Below are 20,798 nucleotides of genomic sequence, written 5' to 3'. Positions count from 1 at the left end.
ACGGTGCTATCCCTAATACAAAGAGATCTGTTGACATGTATTATACCAGAAGACTCGCTGATAGCACTACAAACTTATATTTATGAAATAACAATGCCCCACCATTAACTGTAAATGAAACTGACTTTTTTGATTAAAGTAATTTCGCTATCCGAGGCATCTTACGAAAAGCCTCCAGCTTGCATTTAAAAACAATCCCTTGTAAAAATGTTTGCTAAATAGAACTGTGGTAGGCCTAACCTCTCCCAACTTGTATTGAACTTCTGCGCAGCACACAAATCAGGACACCGCTGGAAATGAAGTGGAGACAGATTTAGGATTGAGAGTGAGAGTGAGAGACGTTTCTATACACAGACAGTGGTGAGGGTATAGAATGCCTAGCCATATAGTTGATGCTGAATCACTGGGAATGACCTTGTAAAAGGGGTGTTCTGTTACTGTGTGGGCATCCGCTGAGAAACAAGAGTGACACGGAGGGTTTGACGCTGAAACACTACTCAGGAGTCCAAGTTTTATTAATACAGATGTGCAGGCGGTTGCAGTGGTTGGTGGCCGTCACTAGGGTACCAGCAATGGTAGCCCTAGTGCAGAAGGAAAGACACACATGTGTTTACAAAAACACAAAACAAAACACAGTGGGTAAAACAGCATCAAGTGTCTCAGCACTGCTCCCACTAAAAGGGAGGTCCCGCTTCAGGAACCTTCTCCCTGACACAGTGAAACTGGGGTGGGATTAATTAATCCCTACCCTAGTTGTAACAAGAACAGGAACACACATAATAACTGGTTTTGCAGCCTCTTTTTAAAGGCAAGTGACAAGGGTTAATCGAGTGACAATTTTTCAATTGACACCTGGCCATCAGCTGCAAATTCCTTTCAATGACATACATTAAACACACCTTTATTTAATTACAAACAAAACCACCACCAAAATACATTCATTTACAGAGGCCGGCCTCAGCCCTGCCACAGACCTCCTCGAGTCCGTCAGTGTTCTTCTTATTTTCCACAAAGACGTAGTCAACATAGCAGGTCATTTCTTTGTGCTCTACAGTTTTCATTTTGAGTGAGAGTGGGAGACTGGGTTAGTATAACTGGAAGAGCAGAGAGCTTCGGAATGTGTCAGCGAGCAGTTTAAAACAACGCTGCCTGCTGTTGCATAATGACCTGACCACTTCAAAAACAGGTTTAGGAGCCAAATCAGCTGCAATTCATTAGCGTATCTGCAAGCGTGAAGGGTGGGGGGGTTACCAGACATTCCCAGATGGGCTTTCTCAGCACCTGGGCACTTCAATTAGCTGCTCCCAGTAGGGGGGCACAGCTCCAGAGAGAGGCTGATTGCAGTGCCTACATCAGGAGTTATGATGTTGTAACCATGTGGCACCATTTTATTTTTGTTTGTGATTCAGCCATGAACTATTGGCCAGGTCAACCCAGGTTTTACTATAGTTAAAGAGTAGCTTCAGTTTTTTTTTTATTATTATTTTTTTTTTTACCTTTTCATCATTCCTGTTCTTAATACCCAAATGTTCTGCCACAGTTATAGAGGGGGCATGAATTACAGTTCCACATCCCTAGTGGTCATTTCTAAAACCACTTCACCTGCGATTATAGGGGTAATGTAGATGATGTTTATACATTTAGTCTAGTCTCACACTTGAGTATCAATGACTAGAGGCAGGCAGGCTGGCAAGCAATTTGTCAATTTGGAAACAAACACACAGTGCTAGCACCAATTATGGAAAGCCTTACAAGCTGTTTGTTTTATTCCTAAACAATGCTGCTCGCCAGCACATAGAATAATCAGAACCCTTCAAGCGCTCAGCCCCGGGTTATTATTGTGACTGTTCTGGCAGCACACAGCTCTTTGGCTGCTGGCAGGATATTATAGTCCAGTCCTGTGTATAGAGTGCCCTCCCAGAGCCAAACTACAGAGTACAAACACACTCAGCACAGCTGCCATTCACTGAGACACGATGGAATACTGTGTGTGTGTGTGTCTGTGCCAGACTACAGAGTACAAATACACTCAGCACAGCTCCTATTCACTGAGACAGGCTGGAATATTGTGCGTGTGTGTGTGTATGCATGTGCGTGTGTGTGTGTGTGTGTATGTGTGTGTGCATGTACGTGTGTGTGCATGATATTTAAATTTGTCACTTCAAGTGTAATTTGACTGCCGCTTGTCTGATGTTTTAACCATGTTCAACCATGAACTGTGTACATGGTCAGCCCTAATGGTTAACCATTGCCAGACCTGGTATTGTGGTTTACTGAATGGAGAGCTGAGAATGGAGTGTTTAGACTAGTGCTCATTATTATTCAGGTGCAGGGTAATGACAGCGCTGGAGAGCTGAGAATGGAGTGTTTAGACTAGTGCTCATTATTATTAAGGTGCAGGGTAATGACAGTGCTGGAGTGTTTGAAGCAGCTCTGGGATATTTGAACTCTCTCCGTTTCTCTTGCAGCTTGTGACTGCCACCCGGTGGGTGCGGCTGGAAAGACATGCAACCAGACAACGGGCCAGTGCCCCTGCAAGGACGGTGTGACGGGCATCACCTGCAACCGCTGTGCCAAGGGATACCAGCAGAGCCGCTCGCCAGTGGCACCCTGCATCAGTGAGTACCTGCTCTCACCACACTGTCCAGTACCTTTAGCTCACTAACGTGTAACCCTGTAACCCTGGCTTTTCATCTCAAGAGGCCTGGGTTCCAGTTTGGCTTCTCAGATCACAAGGGCAGTTGCACCATGTAACACATATATTAATGAAAATGTTTTTTCGCATGGCACCCTTGGCTATTGTCCATATTATATATAACAGCTCCAGATCCATGTTGAAAGTGTCAGTGTGACAGCAGATGTCTCAGGCTCAGACACATTTCTGATGTTTAACAGGGAACGTGGACTCAAAAGTCACAACTGTACGTATTGTCCTTTTCATTGCTGCAGATTTCCAAGGTAATCATTGAGGAACAATTTAAATGATTGTAGCTAACAAAATAATTCCATTAATCACACCAGTTTTGCACTTTCTTAAGCTACATAGGTCTCAAATGTGCAGTTTTGTATTTTCATTTTAAAACCTGATACAGCAGTCCATTGCATATCCGCCCTAACCGTTTATCCATCATGATCAAGCTCTTCAGCAACATTAGTTTATTATTGAATAGAGAAGATTAGTTCAGAGATTGTAGACGCCACCAAAGTTTTCGTACACTGTGTTGTATGTGCTCCGTGCGCAACCATTAGTGTCACGTGAGCTGTTCAGTGTGTTGACTTGATCTGTAAATAAATCCTGTTTGCCTGCGGGGTGTATCAACTTCAACCTCCGTCTCTCTCCCCTACCTGTCACTCAGCAGCGAATGCACACACCCACACTGCAGACAGCTACCCTTTCACAAGCATTAATATCCTGTATCTTTCTAAACAAGGGATTTAGGGGAGCTCCCTAATAAAAGCTGAATCTCAAAGCAATAACTGTGTGAATATAATGTACTGCCATCCCTTTCCTTTCTGGCGCCAGCAATAAAGTCGCTGACAAGGCGAGTCGTTCAACTGTAGCTGGCTTCCAATCTCACACTGTAGGCAGGTACTGTCTCTCACTGAAAAAACTGTCACACACACTTTTTTAACAGCTCCTCCTCCACCACTCACACACACAGCCGTGCAATCTAACTAACCCCATTCACTCCCTGCTGCGCATACACACTCGCATGTATACCAGCTTAACAATACACATAACGCGTACAACACAGTTGTCCAGGTGGCTACTATAATAATTGTTACAGCTGTGTATCATGGTATTTAAAACAGGATTCATTTATCCGTCATTTTACATATCCCCCCTTACTCTGGTCCCACGGCAGGCGCATCTGCAATGGATTACTGTATGTAGTACTACATTAAGTTCTCAATTTCCATTCATTAGTCTCAGGAAATCTGTTACACTTGCACTTCCTCTGTCGTTTCACCTCACCAGCAATGTCTTCTGGATCTGACAGAAAACATGTCAGCCAATAGCAGCTGGCTGGTTAACAAAATGGAAGAACTATTAGAGGGGTGGGATAATATCACCCTGCAAGTGCAAGATACTTAAAAGCATGGTTGGCAAACAGACATTTGTTTATTCTAGTGCAGTACAAGAAACACATTTTAAAATCAAAATACATTTGTGTACTGTAACGTGTATCTTTCAAAATTAAACATATGAGTCCTGTGTCGCGAAAATGCACAACAGGTAAGATTTAAGCAATGATTTTGTAGTCTGCAATGATGCTTTAAACACCTTAGAGACAGAGAAAGGTTTCTATAATTACAGAAATGTCAGACACAACGATAACGCTGTTTCACTCCTATCAACTATGATTTGTGTCTTTGCTGCTTTCATCACTGTCTGAAAAGCTGTTGCCCAAAAAACATATTTACATGTAATCCAAAAGCGTGAAATGACATAATGCACTGTGCTGGGATTACACCGAGAGACGTGAAGGGATTGCTGAGTAGGATTCCTCACAGAAAAGCAGGGAAAGGTGTTGATAACCTTTTCCTGCAAACTCGCTGCTCGGAAACTTGAGTCATAGCATGAAAAAGCAATAAAAGTGAATGTGTACTGTACTGTACTGCGCTGTAATCATAGGCCATGATGAGGCTGGACTGTATAACGCACTGGTGGGACTGTACTTAGAAGACTATGTTCAATTCTGGTCACCACATTACCAAAAGGATGTTATGGCCTTAGAGAGAGTCCAAAAAAGTTTTCAAAATCTTAGGGGTTGACAAAGTTAACCCTTACCAATGGTAGAGAATCCAGGACCAGAGAACAAACTTAGGACAAAAGGTAGGAGACACTTCTTTACACAGAGAAGTTATGAAATGTGTTACCTAGTTACCTAAGATCAGACTAGATAAAGTTTGGAATTCAAGGAACCGGATAGGCAGAATGGACGCATCTCATTCGTTCTATGCCGCCCATTGTGAGAAAAACAGACTTGCAGCTTTTTAGTTTCCATGCAATGCCTTGTCAGAGATGCCATTAGCAAAACAATTAGTCCGAAATTAGTGTGAGCTAAAGATGGTGGGTGTTTCCAATTTTTTGTCCAATACCCAGCTTATACCATGTGGAAAAAATGCTCCCAAGTGTGAGCGTGTGGGATCTGTGAAGTGTAACGCCACCAAATAAATGAGAACCAGCTTTGCAGCAGAAACCGTTGTCAGGGAGTTGCACTTACTACAAAACAGATGGAGAAGCACAACAAGAGAAAACACTGCGGTTCAGCTGACAAACAAACACAACTTCAGTAGCTGGGGACAGATTGTACCATGCGTCACCAACTGTGGTTTAATTTAATGAAAATACGACAACAACACTTTATGACGAATGCTTTTAGTAAAATGATGTGCCCATGAAAGCTGAGGGACAACAGCACTGTGCCAGCAGCCAGACAAGCTGAGGGACAATAGCACTGTGCCAGCAGCCAAGCACCAGAAGAGCTTCCCCTCAAAGCCCTGCAAGCGTCCCTCAATATATTCAGTCCCGGTTCTTTCTCAAGTTAATTGTGTGGTGTTTTTTCCCTTTCAAATACGAAATGTAACCATTACCGCATGGGTATTTACCGCCTAAAGATCTAAGGTGACCATATGGCTCAGTGTTCAGCGGAACAGTTCAGGCTTTTCAACTCACAGCCCAATGCATTCTGGTAAGCGTAGTACTCTTAAAGGAAAGAATGGTACCTGAGACAGGTAAAACGTATCAGAATGCATTGGGTTGACAAGTAAAATGTACCAGAATGCATTGGGTTGTGAGTTGAAAAGCCTGAACTGTCCCAAACTGTCCCGTTGAACACTGAGCCATATGGTTATCTTATAAAGACCTCAGCGCCATTTTCAAGAACTGACCTGACAGGAGAGCTGTTTCAGATAAGTACTTTTTCTGCTATATATTTCGCATTTATTGTGTTTTACACAAATTATATGTCATATTAAAAATAATCACAGTATTAGTTTAACTGATTATGCGTATTTGTGCACTACAGCCTGTTGTTTGTTACGTTTCACTGCGGCCTTGTGCCCCATGTGAAGCCAGTGATTTGCTCCTTCCCAGGGATCAAGCAACATAAGTCAGCTGACTTTTTTGCAGGAGATATGTGCTTGTCCGTACAGAAGGCAACAGTGGTGGCTTACATCAACCACCAGGGTGGCCTCAGGTAGCCCAGCCTCCATCGTATGGCTTTTGTTCTGGGCACATGAGAACCTCCTCTCACTACGGGCAGTACATCTGCCCAGGGTGACAAACTGGGCGGTGGACCTCTCAAGGAGAGTCCCCAGTGCCTCAGAGTGGAAGCTTCACCCCAAAGTGGTGAGCCTTGTTTGGGAGAAGTTTGGGAGAGCAGAGATCGATCTCTTTGCCTCCCAGGAATCAACCCACTGTCTCCTCTGGTTCTCCATAATGGGAAGCGGGGACCTGCTGGCGGTAGATGTCTTGGCACACCAGTGGCCAAGGCAACTGTCATATGCCTTCCCAATGCTCACCTTGCTCCCACCGTATCTGCAGAAAATCAGGCAGGACCTGGTCAAGGTGCTCCTAGTAGCCCCTTATTGGCCCAGTAGACTGGTTTTAAACCCGATGCAGCTCCTGAGCGGTCAGCTGTGGAGACTGCCAAAGCGCCGCAACCTACTCAGACACGGGGGACCTTATGGCATTCCGACCCATTTCTTATCTACTAAGATAAGAAAGCAATTTTATAAAAGTGCGTTTTTAGTCTTGACTTGAAAACTGTAACGGCCCCAGCTTCCCTGACAAATGAAGGCAGATACAGGGTCAGTAACTCCTGCAAATAACTAGGTGCTAATCCATTCAGGGCCCTGTAAGTTAACAGAAAAATAAATTCTATACTGCACAGGGAGCCAATGTAAAGAGACCAAAACAGGGGTAATATGTTCACTTTTCCTGGTTTTAGTCAGAATTCTAGCAGTGGTATTCTGAACAAGCTGCAAGTGGGATACCACACGTTTTGGGACACCACAAAAAAGTGCATTACAATAATCAATTCTAGATGAAACAAAGGCATACATTAGTCTCTCGGCATCAGATACGGAAATAATTGGTGTAAGTTTGGCTATATTTCTCAAATGGTAAAAAGATACTTTTGTAACTTCCCTAATATTAGTCTCAAATGATAGATCAGGATCAAAGATGAACCCCAAACTCTTAATTTCTAGTTTAAGTTTTGATGAGAGACTCCAAGGGTCAAGCTCATGTAATCCCACGTTTCCTTTTAGTTGGTTCTGTGATCCCACTAGCATAACCTCTGTTTTACCTGAATTCATCATTAGAACATTCTGTGACATCCAATGCTTGATGTCTGTAAGGCAAGAAGCTAATAACACCCAGGCAGAAGACATTCCTGGCTTTAGGGACAAATATAGCTGGTTATCATCAGCATAGAAATGGAAGTTCACTCCGTGTCTGCGGATAATGTCACCTAACGGTAGCATATATAATGACAACAACAAGGGACCTAGAATGGAGCCCTGTGGAACATGTGACAAAGACGGCCGGAGTGGGTGGCGTCAGACCAGAGCCAGGAAATAAACAATGGAGACTTGGGGTTTTGGTGAAGCTGAGCGCGTGATCGCGCTCAGCATTTAATAATTAACAAACAGAACAGAAAATAAACGGTGGTAACAAACAACACAGGACACGGCACTTACGCCAAAATAAATATATAAACAAAACGGACTAAACAGTGAACAGACAAACGAACAAACACGGTGAGTGAAAACAACTATCAATTTACTTTACTTTACTTTACTTTACTTTATTTTACTTTACTTTCTCCTTCTCTCTCTCTCGTTCTCCACTCGCCGAACACCCAACCCCGAGTGAAAGAAACGTGCATCTATATATACTGTTGTGCTGGGATTCAATTACTAATTAATTATTCAGTTGAATCCCAGCACGTGAATTAATTCTGTGCAACCCCGTGCTCACATACTACCTTTAACCAGCACGTGAATTGATTTGTGCCCTCCTCGTGCCTAAATACAAATCTACATTTTTAAATACATGTGAAACACAGACCCGTTTATATCCCGTGCAGCCATCTCTATACACCAACATTAACACACGCAACATACAACATATAATACACAAATGCACACAGGGGCGGGGCACATTGCCACATATACCCCCCCTTGTGCGCAGCACACATGGCCTCAACGGCCACCTCCCCCCTTAAAAACCCAGCAGTCCAGGACAAAGTCTCGGGCTGAGAAGGGAGGCTTCAGTGGGCCCATGGCTGGCAATGCTGTCAGCACCCCTCCGGTAGTGGCACAGCTGACAGCATGCTGGTCCACTCCTGCAGCGAAATTGCTGCGGGGGATGCTGGTCTCCTGACCTCTCCCCTTTTCTTCGTAGCCGGTAGCTCCCCTTGGTGGGGCTCAGACCACAGTACTTCCGGCAGCGAAGAAGCTGCAGTGGGAGCAGGTCTCCGGACCTCCCCCACGATCTCCGGCAGCGAAACTGCTGCAGTGGGAGCAGGTCTCCTGACCTCCCCCACGATCTCCGGCAGCGAAACTGCTGCAGTGGGAGCAGGTCTCCTGACCTCCCCCATGATCTCCGGCAGCGAAACTGCTGCAGTGGGAGCAGGTCTCCTGACCTCCCCCACGATCTCCGGCAGCGAAACTGCTGCAGTGGGAGCAGGTCTCCTGACCTCCCCCATGATCTCCGGCAGCGAAACTGCTGCAGTGGGAGCAGGTCTCCGGACCTCCCCCACGATCTCCGGCAGCGAAACTGCTGCAGTGGGAGCAGGTCTCCTGACCTCCCCCACGATCTCCGGCAGCGAAACTGCTGCAGTGGGAGCAGGTCTCCTGACCTCCCCCACGATCTCCGGCAGCGAAACTGCTGCAGTGGGAGCAGGTCTCCTGACCTCCCCCACGATCTCCGGCAGCGAAACTGCTGCAGTGGGAGCAGGTCTCCGGACCTCCCCCACGATCTCCGGCAGCGAAACTGCTGCAGTGGGAGCAGGTCTCCTGACCTCCCCCACGATCTCCGGCAGCAAAACTGCTGCAGTGGGAGCAGGTCTCCTGACCTCCCTGTCACAAAGGCGGCCAGAGTGGGTGGCGTCAGACCAGAAAGGATTTCAAACACAGAGACGGTGGTTGTGATGAGCTGAGTGCAATGGCTGCACTCAGTGTTTAATAACAAAATAAAAGGTTTAAACAACGGAAAACAAAACAGAACACGGCACTTGCGCCAAAATAAAGAGACAGACAAAACGGACTAACACTAAACAAACGGTGCACGGAGACAAACAAACAAGGTGAGAACAAACACTTATATTTCACGTTTTTACTGCTTTAACTCTCCTCTCTCTCTCACCCGTTCTCCTCTTCTGAACACCCAACCCCCGAGTGACAGAAACGTGCATCTATATATACTGTTGTGCTGGGATTCAATTACTAATTAATTACTCACTTGAATCCCAGCACGTGAATTCATTACGTGAAACCCCGTGTTCACATATTATATTTTAAATGCACGTGAAGTGATGTGCAATCCCGTGCCTAAATACAAATATACACTTTTAAACACACGTGAAACACAGACCTGTTTATATCCCGTGTACCAATCTATACACCAACATTAACATACGCACGCATACATACAACATAGAACACACAAATGCACACAGGGGCGGGGCACTTTGCCACATATACCCCCCCTTGTGCGCAGCACACATGGCCTCAACGGCCACCTCCCCCCTTAAAAATCCAGCAGTCCAGGACAAAGTCTCGGGCTGGGAAGGGAGGCTTCAGTAGGCCCATGGCTGGCAATGCTGTCAGCTCCCCTGCCGGTAGTGGCACGGCTGACAGCATGCTGGTCCCGTCCTGCAGCGAAAAAGCTGCGGGGGCAGGTGGTCCCCCGACCTCCCCCTTCTTCGTAGCCGGCAGCTCCCTCCTGTGGGGCTCCGGCCACAAGAACTCCTGCAGCGAAACTGCTGCTGGGGAAAGTGGTCTCCAGACCTCTTCCCCCTTCTTCATGGCCGGCAGCTCCCCTTTCTGGGGCTCCGGCCACCGTACTCCCTGCGGAGGTACGGGCAGCAGAGGCAGCTCCTGCTCCTCTGCTCCGGGCGGTGGCGGAGGCAGAGGCAGCTCCAGCTCCTCTGCTCCTGGCGGTGGTGGAGGCAGAGGTAGCTCCAGCTCCTCTGCTCCTGGCGGTGGTGGAAGCAGAGGTAGCTCCAGCTCCTCTGCTCCTGGCGGTGGTGGAGGCAGAGGTAGCTCCAGCTCCTCTGCTCCTGGCGGTGGTGGAGGCAGAGGTAGCTCCAGCTCCTCTGCTCCTGGCGGTGGTGGAGTAGGACGTTCAGGTTCCTCCCATTTGGGCTGTGGACGCTCAGGCTCCTCCCGCTTGGGCTGTGGACGTTCAGGCTCCTCCCCATAACTGCGGAAGGGACAGTGGGCGAACAGGTGATCCTGGTCGCAGAGGAGGCACCCCGGCGATGGCTTGTTACATCGCCGTGGATGCCTGGCCCTTAGGCGGCACTCCTCCTCCCTGTCCTTCACCTCTTTATCCGTCTCTGCCTCCCGCTTGGGCTGTGAAGGCAAAACCAGCAGGCATTCACCCTCTGCTGGTGGAGATGGGGACAGCAGGTACTCACCCTCTGCTGGTGGAGATGGGGACAGCAGGTACTCACCCTCTGCTGGTGGAGATGGGGACAGCAGGTACTCCTCTGCTGGTGGTCCTGCTACCTGGGCTGCTGTTCCATTTATGGTTGCCTCCAGGTAGCTGAGGACAAACTCCACACCTTCCTCCAAGGTGTTTGGGGTGTGTTCCTCCTGATAGGCCTCCAATCTCTCACTGTCCATCATCCATAGGGCCCGGACGACTATGGGCAGAGACTGGGCCTCCAGCCCAGCATTCTCCAGGAACCAGCCCCGCAGTTTGATGGCGTCTTCTGCCATTGACTTTTTTTCTTCTTTTTTTTTCCCCCCAAAAACAATATTTGTAATCCTTTATATATATATATATTTTTTTATTTTATTTTATTTTTTAATCCAGACCCCTCCTGGTCTGACGCTTGGAGGCGCGGTTATCCCACGATGACACCACGTGTCACAAAGACGGCCAGAGTGGGTGGCGTCAGACCAGAAAGGATTTCAAACACAGAGACGGTGGTTGTGATGAGCTGAGTGCAATGGCTGCACTCAGCGTTTAATAACAAAATAAAAGGTTTAAACAACGGAATACAAAACAGGACACGGCACTTGCGCCAAAATAAAGAGACAGACAAAACGGACTAACACTAAACAAACGGTGCACGGAGACAAACAAACAAGGTGAGAACAAACACTTATATTTCACGTTTTTACTGCTTTAACTCTCCTCTCTCTCTCACCCGTTCTCCTCTTCTGAACACCCAACCCCCGAGTGACAGAAACGTGCATCTATATATACTGTTGTGCTGGGATTCAATTACTAATTAATTACTCACTTGAATCCCAGCACGTGAATTCATTACGTGAAACCCCGTGTTCACATATTATATTTTAAATGCACGTGAAGTGATGTGCAATCCCGTGCCTAAATACAAATATACACTTTTAAACACACGTGAAACACAGACCTGTTTATATCCCGTGTACCAATCTATACACCAACATTAACATACGCACGCATACATACAACATAGAACACACAAATGCACACAGGGGCGGGGCACTTTGCCACACTCCCCCACCTTCTTCGTGGCCGGCAGCTCCCCTTGGTGGGGTTCCGGCCACTGTACTTACTGCTGCGATGCGGAGCAACTGGCAGCTCCAGGCGATGCGGAGCGGCTGGCAACCCCAGGCGATGCAGAGCGGCTGGCAACCCCAGGCGATGCGGTGCAGCTGGCAACCCCAGGCGATGCGGAGCGTCTGGCAACCCCAGGCGATGCGGAGCGGCTGGCAACCTTGGGCGAAGCGTGGCAGGCATCCTTGGGCGAAGCGAGGCAGGGAGTCAGGACAAGCTGGGGTGCGGGTGTTGGCCCTCTTCTCGACCTCTGTGGCCGGGCGGTTCTTCCCTGTGCTTCCCTCAGCAGCCTATGCAAGGGCTGCTGAGAACCGCCAACATCTAGTCCTGGTCCTTCTGGTGAAGGGAGAGGCAGCTCCTGCTCCTCTCCCCCTGATGGTGATGAAGGCAGAGGCAGCTCCCGCTCCTCTCCTCGTGATGGTGGGGAAAGTGATACCAGCAGGCATTCACCCTCTGCTGGTGGACAGGGACCCAGCAGGCATTCACCCTCTGCTGGTGGACAGGGACCCAGCAGGCATTCACCCTCTGCTGGTGGACAGGGACCCAGCAGGCATTCACCCTCTGCTGGTGGATATGGCGGAGGCAGAGGCAGCTCTTGCTGCTCTGCTCCTGCCGGTGGAGGTGACGGAGGCAGAGGCAGCTCCTGCTGCTCTGCTCCTGCCGGTGAAGGTGGGAGCAGCGTGTAGTCTCCTGGCGACGAAGGTGGGAGCAGCGTGTAGTCTCCTGGCGACAGAGGTGGGAGCAGCGTGTAGTCTCCCCCTTTTGCAGGGTACTGGTGCTGCTCTGCCTCTCTTGCAGGGGACTGGTGCGGCTCTGCCTCTCTTGCAGGAGATGGTGCGGCTCTGCCTTTCTTGCAGGGGACTGGTGCGGCTCTGCCTCTGAAGGGGAAACCAGCAGGCATTCTTCCTCTGCTGGTGGAGATGGGGACAGCAGGCATTTTCCCTCTGCTGGTGGAGATGGGGACAGCAGGCATTCTCCCTCTGCTGGTGGACATGGGGACAGCAGGCATTCTCCCTCTGCTGGTCGAGGTGGAACCAGCAGGCATTCTCCCTCTGCTGGCAGCTTGGGTCCTAGAGCTGTGGAAGCCCCGACCTCCCTCTCTTTGGGCTGTGGACGCACCGACTCCTCCCTTTTGGGCTGTGGATGCACCGACTCCTCCCTTTTGGGCTGTGGACGCACCGACTCCTCCCTTTTGGGCTGTGGACGCACCGACTCCCCCCTCTTGGGCTGTGGACGTTCGGGCTCCCCCCACTCAGGCGTAGGACGTTTGGGCTCCTCCCACTCAGGTACTGGTGATCTGGCATAGGGGCATCCCGACCAGTCGTGTCCCCCTTCCTCACATCGCCCGCACCAGCCCGGTGGCACCTCGGAGCAGTCCCTCCAGCGGTGATCCACCTTTCCGCACCAGGTGCACCAGGGGAACAGGTTCTCTGGCTCCTCTGGCCGCTGTTGCAGTTGTGGTTGGGGCGGTGGGAGCAGCAGTCTACCTCCCCCTGCTGGTGGTGGAGACTGAGGCAACCCCTGCTTCTCCCTCTCCTGATGGACAGGGCAGCGGGCCACGAAGTGCTCACCTCTGCAGATGGGGCATAGTTGGGGTAGCTGTCCGAGGGGGTACCAGGGGCAGTTGGTGCTGGAATGCCCAGGCTCAGCGCAGCAGTAACACCCGGGCTGTTGTTCCTCCGGCTGGTGTTGTGGTTGCTGTTGCTGCTGCAGCTTTCCTTTCCCCCTTCTCTTCTTACTCCTCCTCCCTACCTTCCTCTCCTGGGCCGGTTCCTCCTCCTCCTCACCTTGGAAGGGGCAGATCGCCACCGTGTGTCCATAGACCCCACAGGCCATGCACCAGCCTTGGTCCTCGAGGCCCCCGAGGAGGTCCTCCAGGTCCCGGCAGCCGTCTCTCCAGCCTTCCATTTTCACTTTTTTTTTTTTTTTTTTAAAACAGTCCTGTGTTTTTTTTTTTTTTTTTTTTTTTTTAAACACAAAACCCCCTCTCCTGGTCTGATGCTTGGAGGCGCTGTTATCCCACGATGACACCACATGTGACAAAGACGGCCGGAGTGGGTGGCGTCAGACCAGAGCCAGGAAATAAACAACGGAGACTTGGGGTTTTGGTGAAGCTGAGCGTGTGATCGCGCTCAGCATTTAATAATTAACAAACAGAACAGAAAATAAACGGTGGTAACAAACAACACAGGACACGGCACTTACGCCAAAATAAATATATAAACCAAACGGACTAAACAGTGAACAGACAAACGAACAAACACGGTGAGTGAAAACAACTATCAATTTACTTTACTTTACTTTACTTTACTTTATTTTACTTTACTTTCTCCTTCTCTCTCTCCCGTACTCCACTCACCGAACACCCAACCCCGAGTGAAAGAAACGTGCATCTATATATACTGTTGTGCTGGGATTCAATTACTAATTAATTATTCAGTTGAATCCCAGCACGTGAATTAATTCTGTGCAACCCCGTGCTCACATACTACCTTTAACCAGCACGTGAAGTGATTTGTGCCCTCCTCGTGCCTAAATACAAATCTACATTTTTAAATACACGTGAAACACAGACCCGTTTATATCCCGTGTACCAATCTCTATACACCAACATTTACACACACAACATACAACACATAACACACACATGCACACAGGGGCGGGGCACATTGCCACAAACACCACAGACAACTTCCGATAATGCCGATTTTACCTCCCCAATAGTGACGAACTGAAACCTCATATCATGAACCTCGAATCATAACATTTCAACCAGGATCCAGTAGCACTTAGATCTAGAAGAATTAATACTGATGGAAAGCCCGAGTCAGAGTTTATCAGCAGACCATTCACAACTCTGATAAGGACCATCTTGGTGCTATGTGCAGCATGAAAACCAGACTGAAACTTCTCGAATATACCATTAAGAGTTAGACATGTTTGTAATTGAATTGCAACAACTCTCTCTAGAACCTTATCTAAGAATGGTAGGTTGGTAATTGGCCTATAGTTATTGAGGACTTTAGGGTCCAAATTGTGTTTCTTAAGCCTAGGCTTTACCACAGCTACCTTAAGTGCTGAGGGAACTATACCAGAGGAAAGTGAACCATTTATAATTTTTAAAATGTGGGTATTAATAACACCAAGAACATCTTTTAATAGTTTTGTAGGAATAGGATCAAGAGAGCATGTATCATATGTTGAACTAGCTCTGTCAGGTCCTGTAAGGTAATCAAAGATTAAGCTCCCATAGTAGCCTTAATAGGTGTAGTTGATCAAATTCTGCCGGAGTCCTCCTTAAGAGAAAGCGTCTGTGGAATCTCATTTCTGATGTCTAGTATTTTTAAAGAAATGTAAGAAGTCATTGCAGGTGGGAGAGGCTCCAATGTCAAGGGTAGGATTATTAGGGGAAGGATTAATGAATTTATCTAGGGTAGCAAAACAAAATCTATGATTATTTTTATTTGTTTCAATTAAATTAGAATAATATGATATTCTAGCCAACACCAGAGCCTTCCTATATTTAACCAGGTGGTCTTTCCATACGATGTAATGAACGTGCAGTTTAGATTCCTGCCATCTCTGTTCTAGTTTACGACCCTCATATGTCATCTTACGAGTTGTATCACTGAACCACAGTGAGCTTTTTTTAAAAGACACACTCCAAGTTTTGATTGGTGCTACATTATCTGAGATACCAGTCAAGGTGATGTTGTAGGTATTAACCAGCTCATCTGCTGATGAGGACTCAGAGAGTGGTAATAAGCTCAAGACATCAGAAAGCTTAACAGCAGTTGAAGAATCAATTACCCGGAATTTAAATGCATGGTCCACAGTCTTTGTAGATACTGGCAGATTCACCTCAAAAAGAATGGCAAGATAATCAGAAATAGTCTAGAAAGATCTAGAGTTATGACGTTCTTAACAACTAAACCACGAGAAATTACCAGATCTAAAGTATGGCCACGATTATGCGTAGGACCTTTGACATGCAGGATATAATCTAAGGAATCCAGTAGCCTCAACAATTCCAAGGAGTTAGAATAAGATTCAATGTCAACATGATGGTTAAAACCACACAATAAAATAATCCTAGCATATTCGACTGTCAATATAGATAGCAGATCCCCAAATTCAGACAGAAATAGCGTGTTTGACTTAGGTGGTCGATAAATAATTACAATATGAACAGGTAATGGACCATTTAATGTCAAGGTTAAAACTTCAAAAGATGAATAACCTTCAACAATGTCCTGTTTCATTCCACGTTCACTATGGAAAACAGTAGCAAGTCCCCCTCCCCACCCAGTAGAGCAAGCTTTCTGGAAAAAATAATAGTTAGGTGGAGAAGCCTCAATCAGGGAAAAATTGTCATTCATTGTCATTCGGTCCAAGCCAAGTTTCAGTTAAAGAGAGAATATCAATGTTGTAATCCTGAATAAAATCACTAATTAACTGAGCCTTATTAGACAGACACCTGACATTAAATAAACCTAGGTGTAAATTGGTCCAATCAAGGGGTAATAGGAATTTGACAAAGGTTACTTTAGCACACATCTCTGTGTTTACTCAGCAGGTAGTGGGAATGGCAGGATACTTGAACCTGAATTTTACATGCCTCTTCAAATTCCCTCCCCTCCCCAGTTCCTAGTTTAAATACCTTGCTAGGTGATGTTTGATGTTATCAGCTAGCCTGCTTGCCCCTGACCTATTTAGGAGCAGTGCATCTTTCCTATAATATCTATTTCTTTTCCAAAAGCAATCCCGGTTGTTTATAAATCCCAGCCCTTCTTGCACACACCAACCAGCCAGCCAAGTATTTAAGGCCCTAATTCTACTAAATACTTCATCCCCACCACCACCAACAGGTAGTAGACCTGAGAGAATAATTCTGCATCCTAACTTTTTCAGCTGTCTTGTTAAGGATTTAAGAATCTCAGATTTTCTGTTCCTTATGTCATTTGTACCAGCATGTACATTGACCACAGACTCTTTTTTGTGATTCAATAATCTGTGCACTCTTGATTCAATTAAAGATCTATCTGGCAGCTATTTCAGCTTGCCATGTCAGAATTGACTTGGTCTCCCCAGGAGCTCACTTCCTGGCGGGGCAATTTTTAAAAGGGGCTTGACAGCTTTGGCTGCCTATGAAGGACATTGTTCCTCGCTGGAGGCTAAACGTGGTGCTTAATGCACTCGTGAAGCCTCCATTTGAGTCCATGCATTCAGCTGAGCTGAAATATTTATCACTCACTGTGGCTTTCTTGCTTGCTATTACCTCTGCAAAGCGGGTGAGTGAGATGCAGGCACTCTCCATTGCAAAAGCCTGCTTCATTTTTACAGAGGACAGGACAAAGTCTGGGTAGTCTGACAGTCTGACAGAGAGCGATAGCTCCATACACTCTAACCAGTGCCAGCTCTGGCATACTATGTTGACAGGACGAAAAGTTGGAGGCAGTCTGAACAATTTTTTGTCTACTATGGGGAGATGTCCCATGGTCTAGCCCTGTCTAAGCAGAGGCTGGCCAAATGGATAGCAGACACAGTCAGGACTGCCTATGAGCTGGCCAACTTGCCCCCTCCAGAAAAACTCACTGCCCATTCCACCAGAGACATGGCAACTTCGTGGGCTTTATTCCAGTCTTAATCTGTCAGGGACATTTGCAATGCAGTGGTATGGCCTTCCAGGGTTATGAAAATAACCTAACGTTTGGTGTTGTGGATCACATTAATGTCCACAGGGGACACCAAACTCTACTAGAGTAGCTAGAGTACAGTATAAGAAGCGACCTAACCCAAAACAATACAACAACCACAAGTCATCACTTCACCTAGCCACCAAAGCTATTAAAATATTAGGAATCAATTTGTTAAAATTCCAGGATCTCTTATGCTGTGTACAGATGTAATACATAGAACTTACAACACAATTCTAAAGTTTAAAAAACACTTTTTTAATGTTTAATAATAGTGCCTGGGTACAGTCTTTTTTTGTAATTTATAATAAGCTAATACATTGTCCCTTAATAAAATGTCTCCATAAAAAAAGCATAGCAAAGTGTAATAAAGCAAAGTGAAAGCATCAGGCATAGGTAAGCATTGTAAAGCCCAGCAAAAAACCCATAACAAACCAGAGTAAACTATGGTAACTCCATAGTATAACCATGAGAAATGCATAGGAAAACTGGAAAATTACTGTGAAATGTACAGTGGTAAAAAGGTGTGCATAGGGTGGTTTTATAAGGTGTGCATACAAGAGTTCTGCACAGTTTGAACAGTCATAACGCTAACTGCTCAACATGACACCTCTGATACAATAAGAGACGTCCTACACACATTAACTGATACAACTCCCTCATAGACCCAGACTGTGTTAAACCCTCAAGCCTCCAGAACTGATAGGCATGAAAAGCTAGCCTGCTACATAATCCAGCCTAGCCCCTCATGTTGTCTTGTGTGAACCTCCAGGGGTGGCCTTCTCAATTCCTACAAGAAGACAGTAACCTAACAGGAGTTAAAGGCAGTAAAATATTTATAAACAAAAGCACAGAGTCAAAACCACAAGACACTGGTGTTTATTGTTCTGTGGTGTTTGATCTGCCCCCCCCCCCACCCCCCTCGTACCCACAGGGTAAACAAAGAGGCCTGGCACACACAACAACAAGCAACATGCCTCATGCTCCAGCGAAGAGCCTTTCACAATCCTGAAAGGGTTGTTTTGTTTTGTTTCTGGGTTACATCATTCCCCAAGCGAGCTCTGGCCTGATGTTAATGTTACTGGAATAAAATAATAATAATAAGCAATAATAAATAAAATGAAGACTTGACAGGAAGCCAGTATGTAAAACAGCTGCTTAATCATTTTCCAACCCTGGGAGTGCGCAGACTGCTGTTTTGAGATGAATATCTTCAGGGATAGCTGTGCTGTGTCCAACATCTCTGAAGCATTTACTAGCTAATCTTTGTCAAACTTGAGCAACTACCGCTTTAGAGCAGTGGTTCTAACTAAAAAAATATCTTTACTTAAATCACTGTTTCAGCAGTTAAACTCTGTAATGGCATATCACAGTTATAATGAATGTATTATTTTTGTTGTTTGGATTGCCTTGGTATAGCATTTTCTGTTCCAGTTATCACCAGGAATGCTAGTTTTATGCTATAAGAAACAAACATGATTATCTGATTTTTTTTTTCTTAATGTGGTTTTCTGGCATTAAAATGAAACACAAAAATGTAGTTTCTCCAGCCACAATATAGATAACCAAACAATACATTAAAACAGCAATTATCACAGGGTGTATTTATGGATACACTTTATGACCGTAAAGCCTGTTTCATGAATTCTCTACACTAGAATGATTTATATTGGTAACTTATTTTCTGTTTAAAGCACCAATGTAGCTCTCTGAATCATGTCTAACCTCCAAGTACATCTGGTACACCAATGTAACCAGTAACCTGTCCCCCTAGCAACACGTTTTGTGAATGTAAAAAAAAAGATCTAGTAATACTGATAAAAACTGGCAACACAATTCTTTCTCAGTGTTGTCATGTAAAAAATACCACATTAAGTAAGGATACGTGCAAAGTGATTTGCGACTGCAAACCCCCATATTGCAGCCAAAATCTGCATTTTGCATGCGCAAACCGTGTTTAGCGGCCGTAAAGTGGGACTTTAGCAGCCACTAAAAATGCGGCGTATGTAAAGAATGGTTTTCACCTGCCGTTCTGCACCCACTATCAAATTAGCAGTTTGCCATCATTAATCCATTTTAAATGATATTGAAATGTATTCAGATGAAAAAAAGAGCATGGAATTGGGTGGGGATCTGGAATACTAAGCAGGCACAAACATTATAATGAGAAGGAAGGATTTTGCCTTGCTCTTGGGCAATTGCTGACCCTCCAAAAACTTTGCACCTCCTCTTGCAAGGTGCAAACCATTGTAGAAGTGATTGGCTGGCTGCTGTGGTACACTTCCTGATGCGCCGACACTTGGCTCTTGTTGAGGACAGGCAGGAATACCTTCGGAGGAGAAGGGCAAGACAGAGAAGACCCTGCATATTCAAACCCAGGGTCACTTTGTTTGGGGTGCTGGAGGATGCGGTGGTAAGGCGTCATCGTCTCACTCCGCAGGCCATCCTAGACCTAATAGCTGAATTTCACATTTTCATCACCTGGTTGACTGTCCTCCTGGTAACACCGACAGCATTGATTTTCTTCACTATGGAGGACAATATGGACTCTGGTAGCATAAGTGATGTTGGCTGGCTTTTCCAAATAACTCAATTTCATGCTGAGTGACCTCAGCAGTAAGGACTCTCAGCTCCTCCTCAGAAAACTTTTCTTTTCTTTTCCGTGCACCAAGAGGACTTTGCTGCCCTTCCTCTGACATATTTGTTTGTTTGTTTAGATTTTTGAGCTCCACAAATCTCATACAGCGCCTACTGCTCTCTGTACTCCTAACTCACCTCACCTCTGGGCTATAAGTGCAGTCGGTAAATAGCCCGATGCACAGGCGGTGCTCACTGAGACCCTCATTATCATGATTGCTGCTCATTATTATTATTATTATTTGTTTACTTAGCAGATGCCTTTATCCAAGGCGACTTACAGAGACTAGGGTGTGTGAACTATGCATCAGCTGCAGAGTCACTTACAATTACGTCTCACCCGAAAGACGGAGCACAAGGAGGTTAAGTGACTTGCTCAGGGTCACACAATGAGTCAGTGGCTGAGGTGGGATTTGAACCGGGGACCTCCTAGTTACAAGCCCTTTTCTTTAACCACTGGACCACCCAGCCTCCTTGTTTGTGCGTGTTGAGTAATTTGCATTGCTCTTAAGCTTACATAGGATGTAGTGTAATTGTTTGCACTACATCTATCCTTACATCAGCCCCACAGTATTTAATAAGTATTTGTTACATCCACTGGGGGCACAGTATTTCTATTAGGAGTGTTAAATCCAGCTTCTGAAAAGAGGCTGATTTTCTGGTGGCGAAGGATATTA

At 46.2% G+C, this 20,798-nt stretch overlaps 1 protein-coding gene across 1 annotated transcript in view; it reads left to right on the top strand.

Moving 5' to 3' along the window:
• LOC117417820 (netrin-3-like) overlaps positions 1–20,798 on the top strand; it is a 103,873-nt gene that overhangs the window by 57,384 nt on the left and 25,691 nt on the right. Inside the window, exon 4 of the mRNA XM_034030164.3 lies at positions 2,469–2,618. Within this exon, the coding sequence (XP_033886055.1) occupies positions 2,469–2,618 (150 nt within the window). The remainder of the gene's footprint in view (positions 1–2,468; positions 2,619–20,798) is intronic.

This window comes from Acipenser ruthenus, chromosome 13 (assembly GCF_902713425.1).
Source record: "Acipenser ruthenus chromosome 13, fAciRut3.2 maternal haplotype, whole genome shotgun sequence".
Taxonomy (NCBI): Eukaryota; Metazoa; Chordata; class Actinopteri; order Acipenseriformes; family Acipenseridae; genus Acipenser; species Acipenser ruthenus.
Note: the sequence above shows the minus strand (reverse complement) of the source record. Positions and strands in the feature narration are given on the sequence as shown.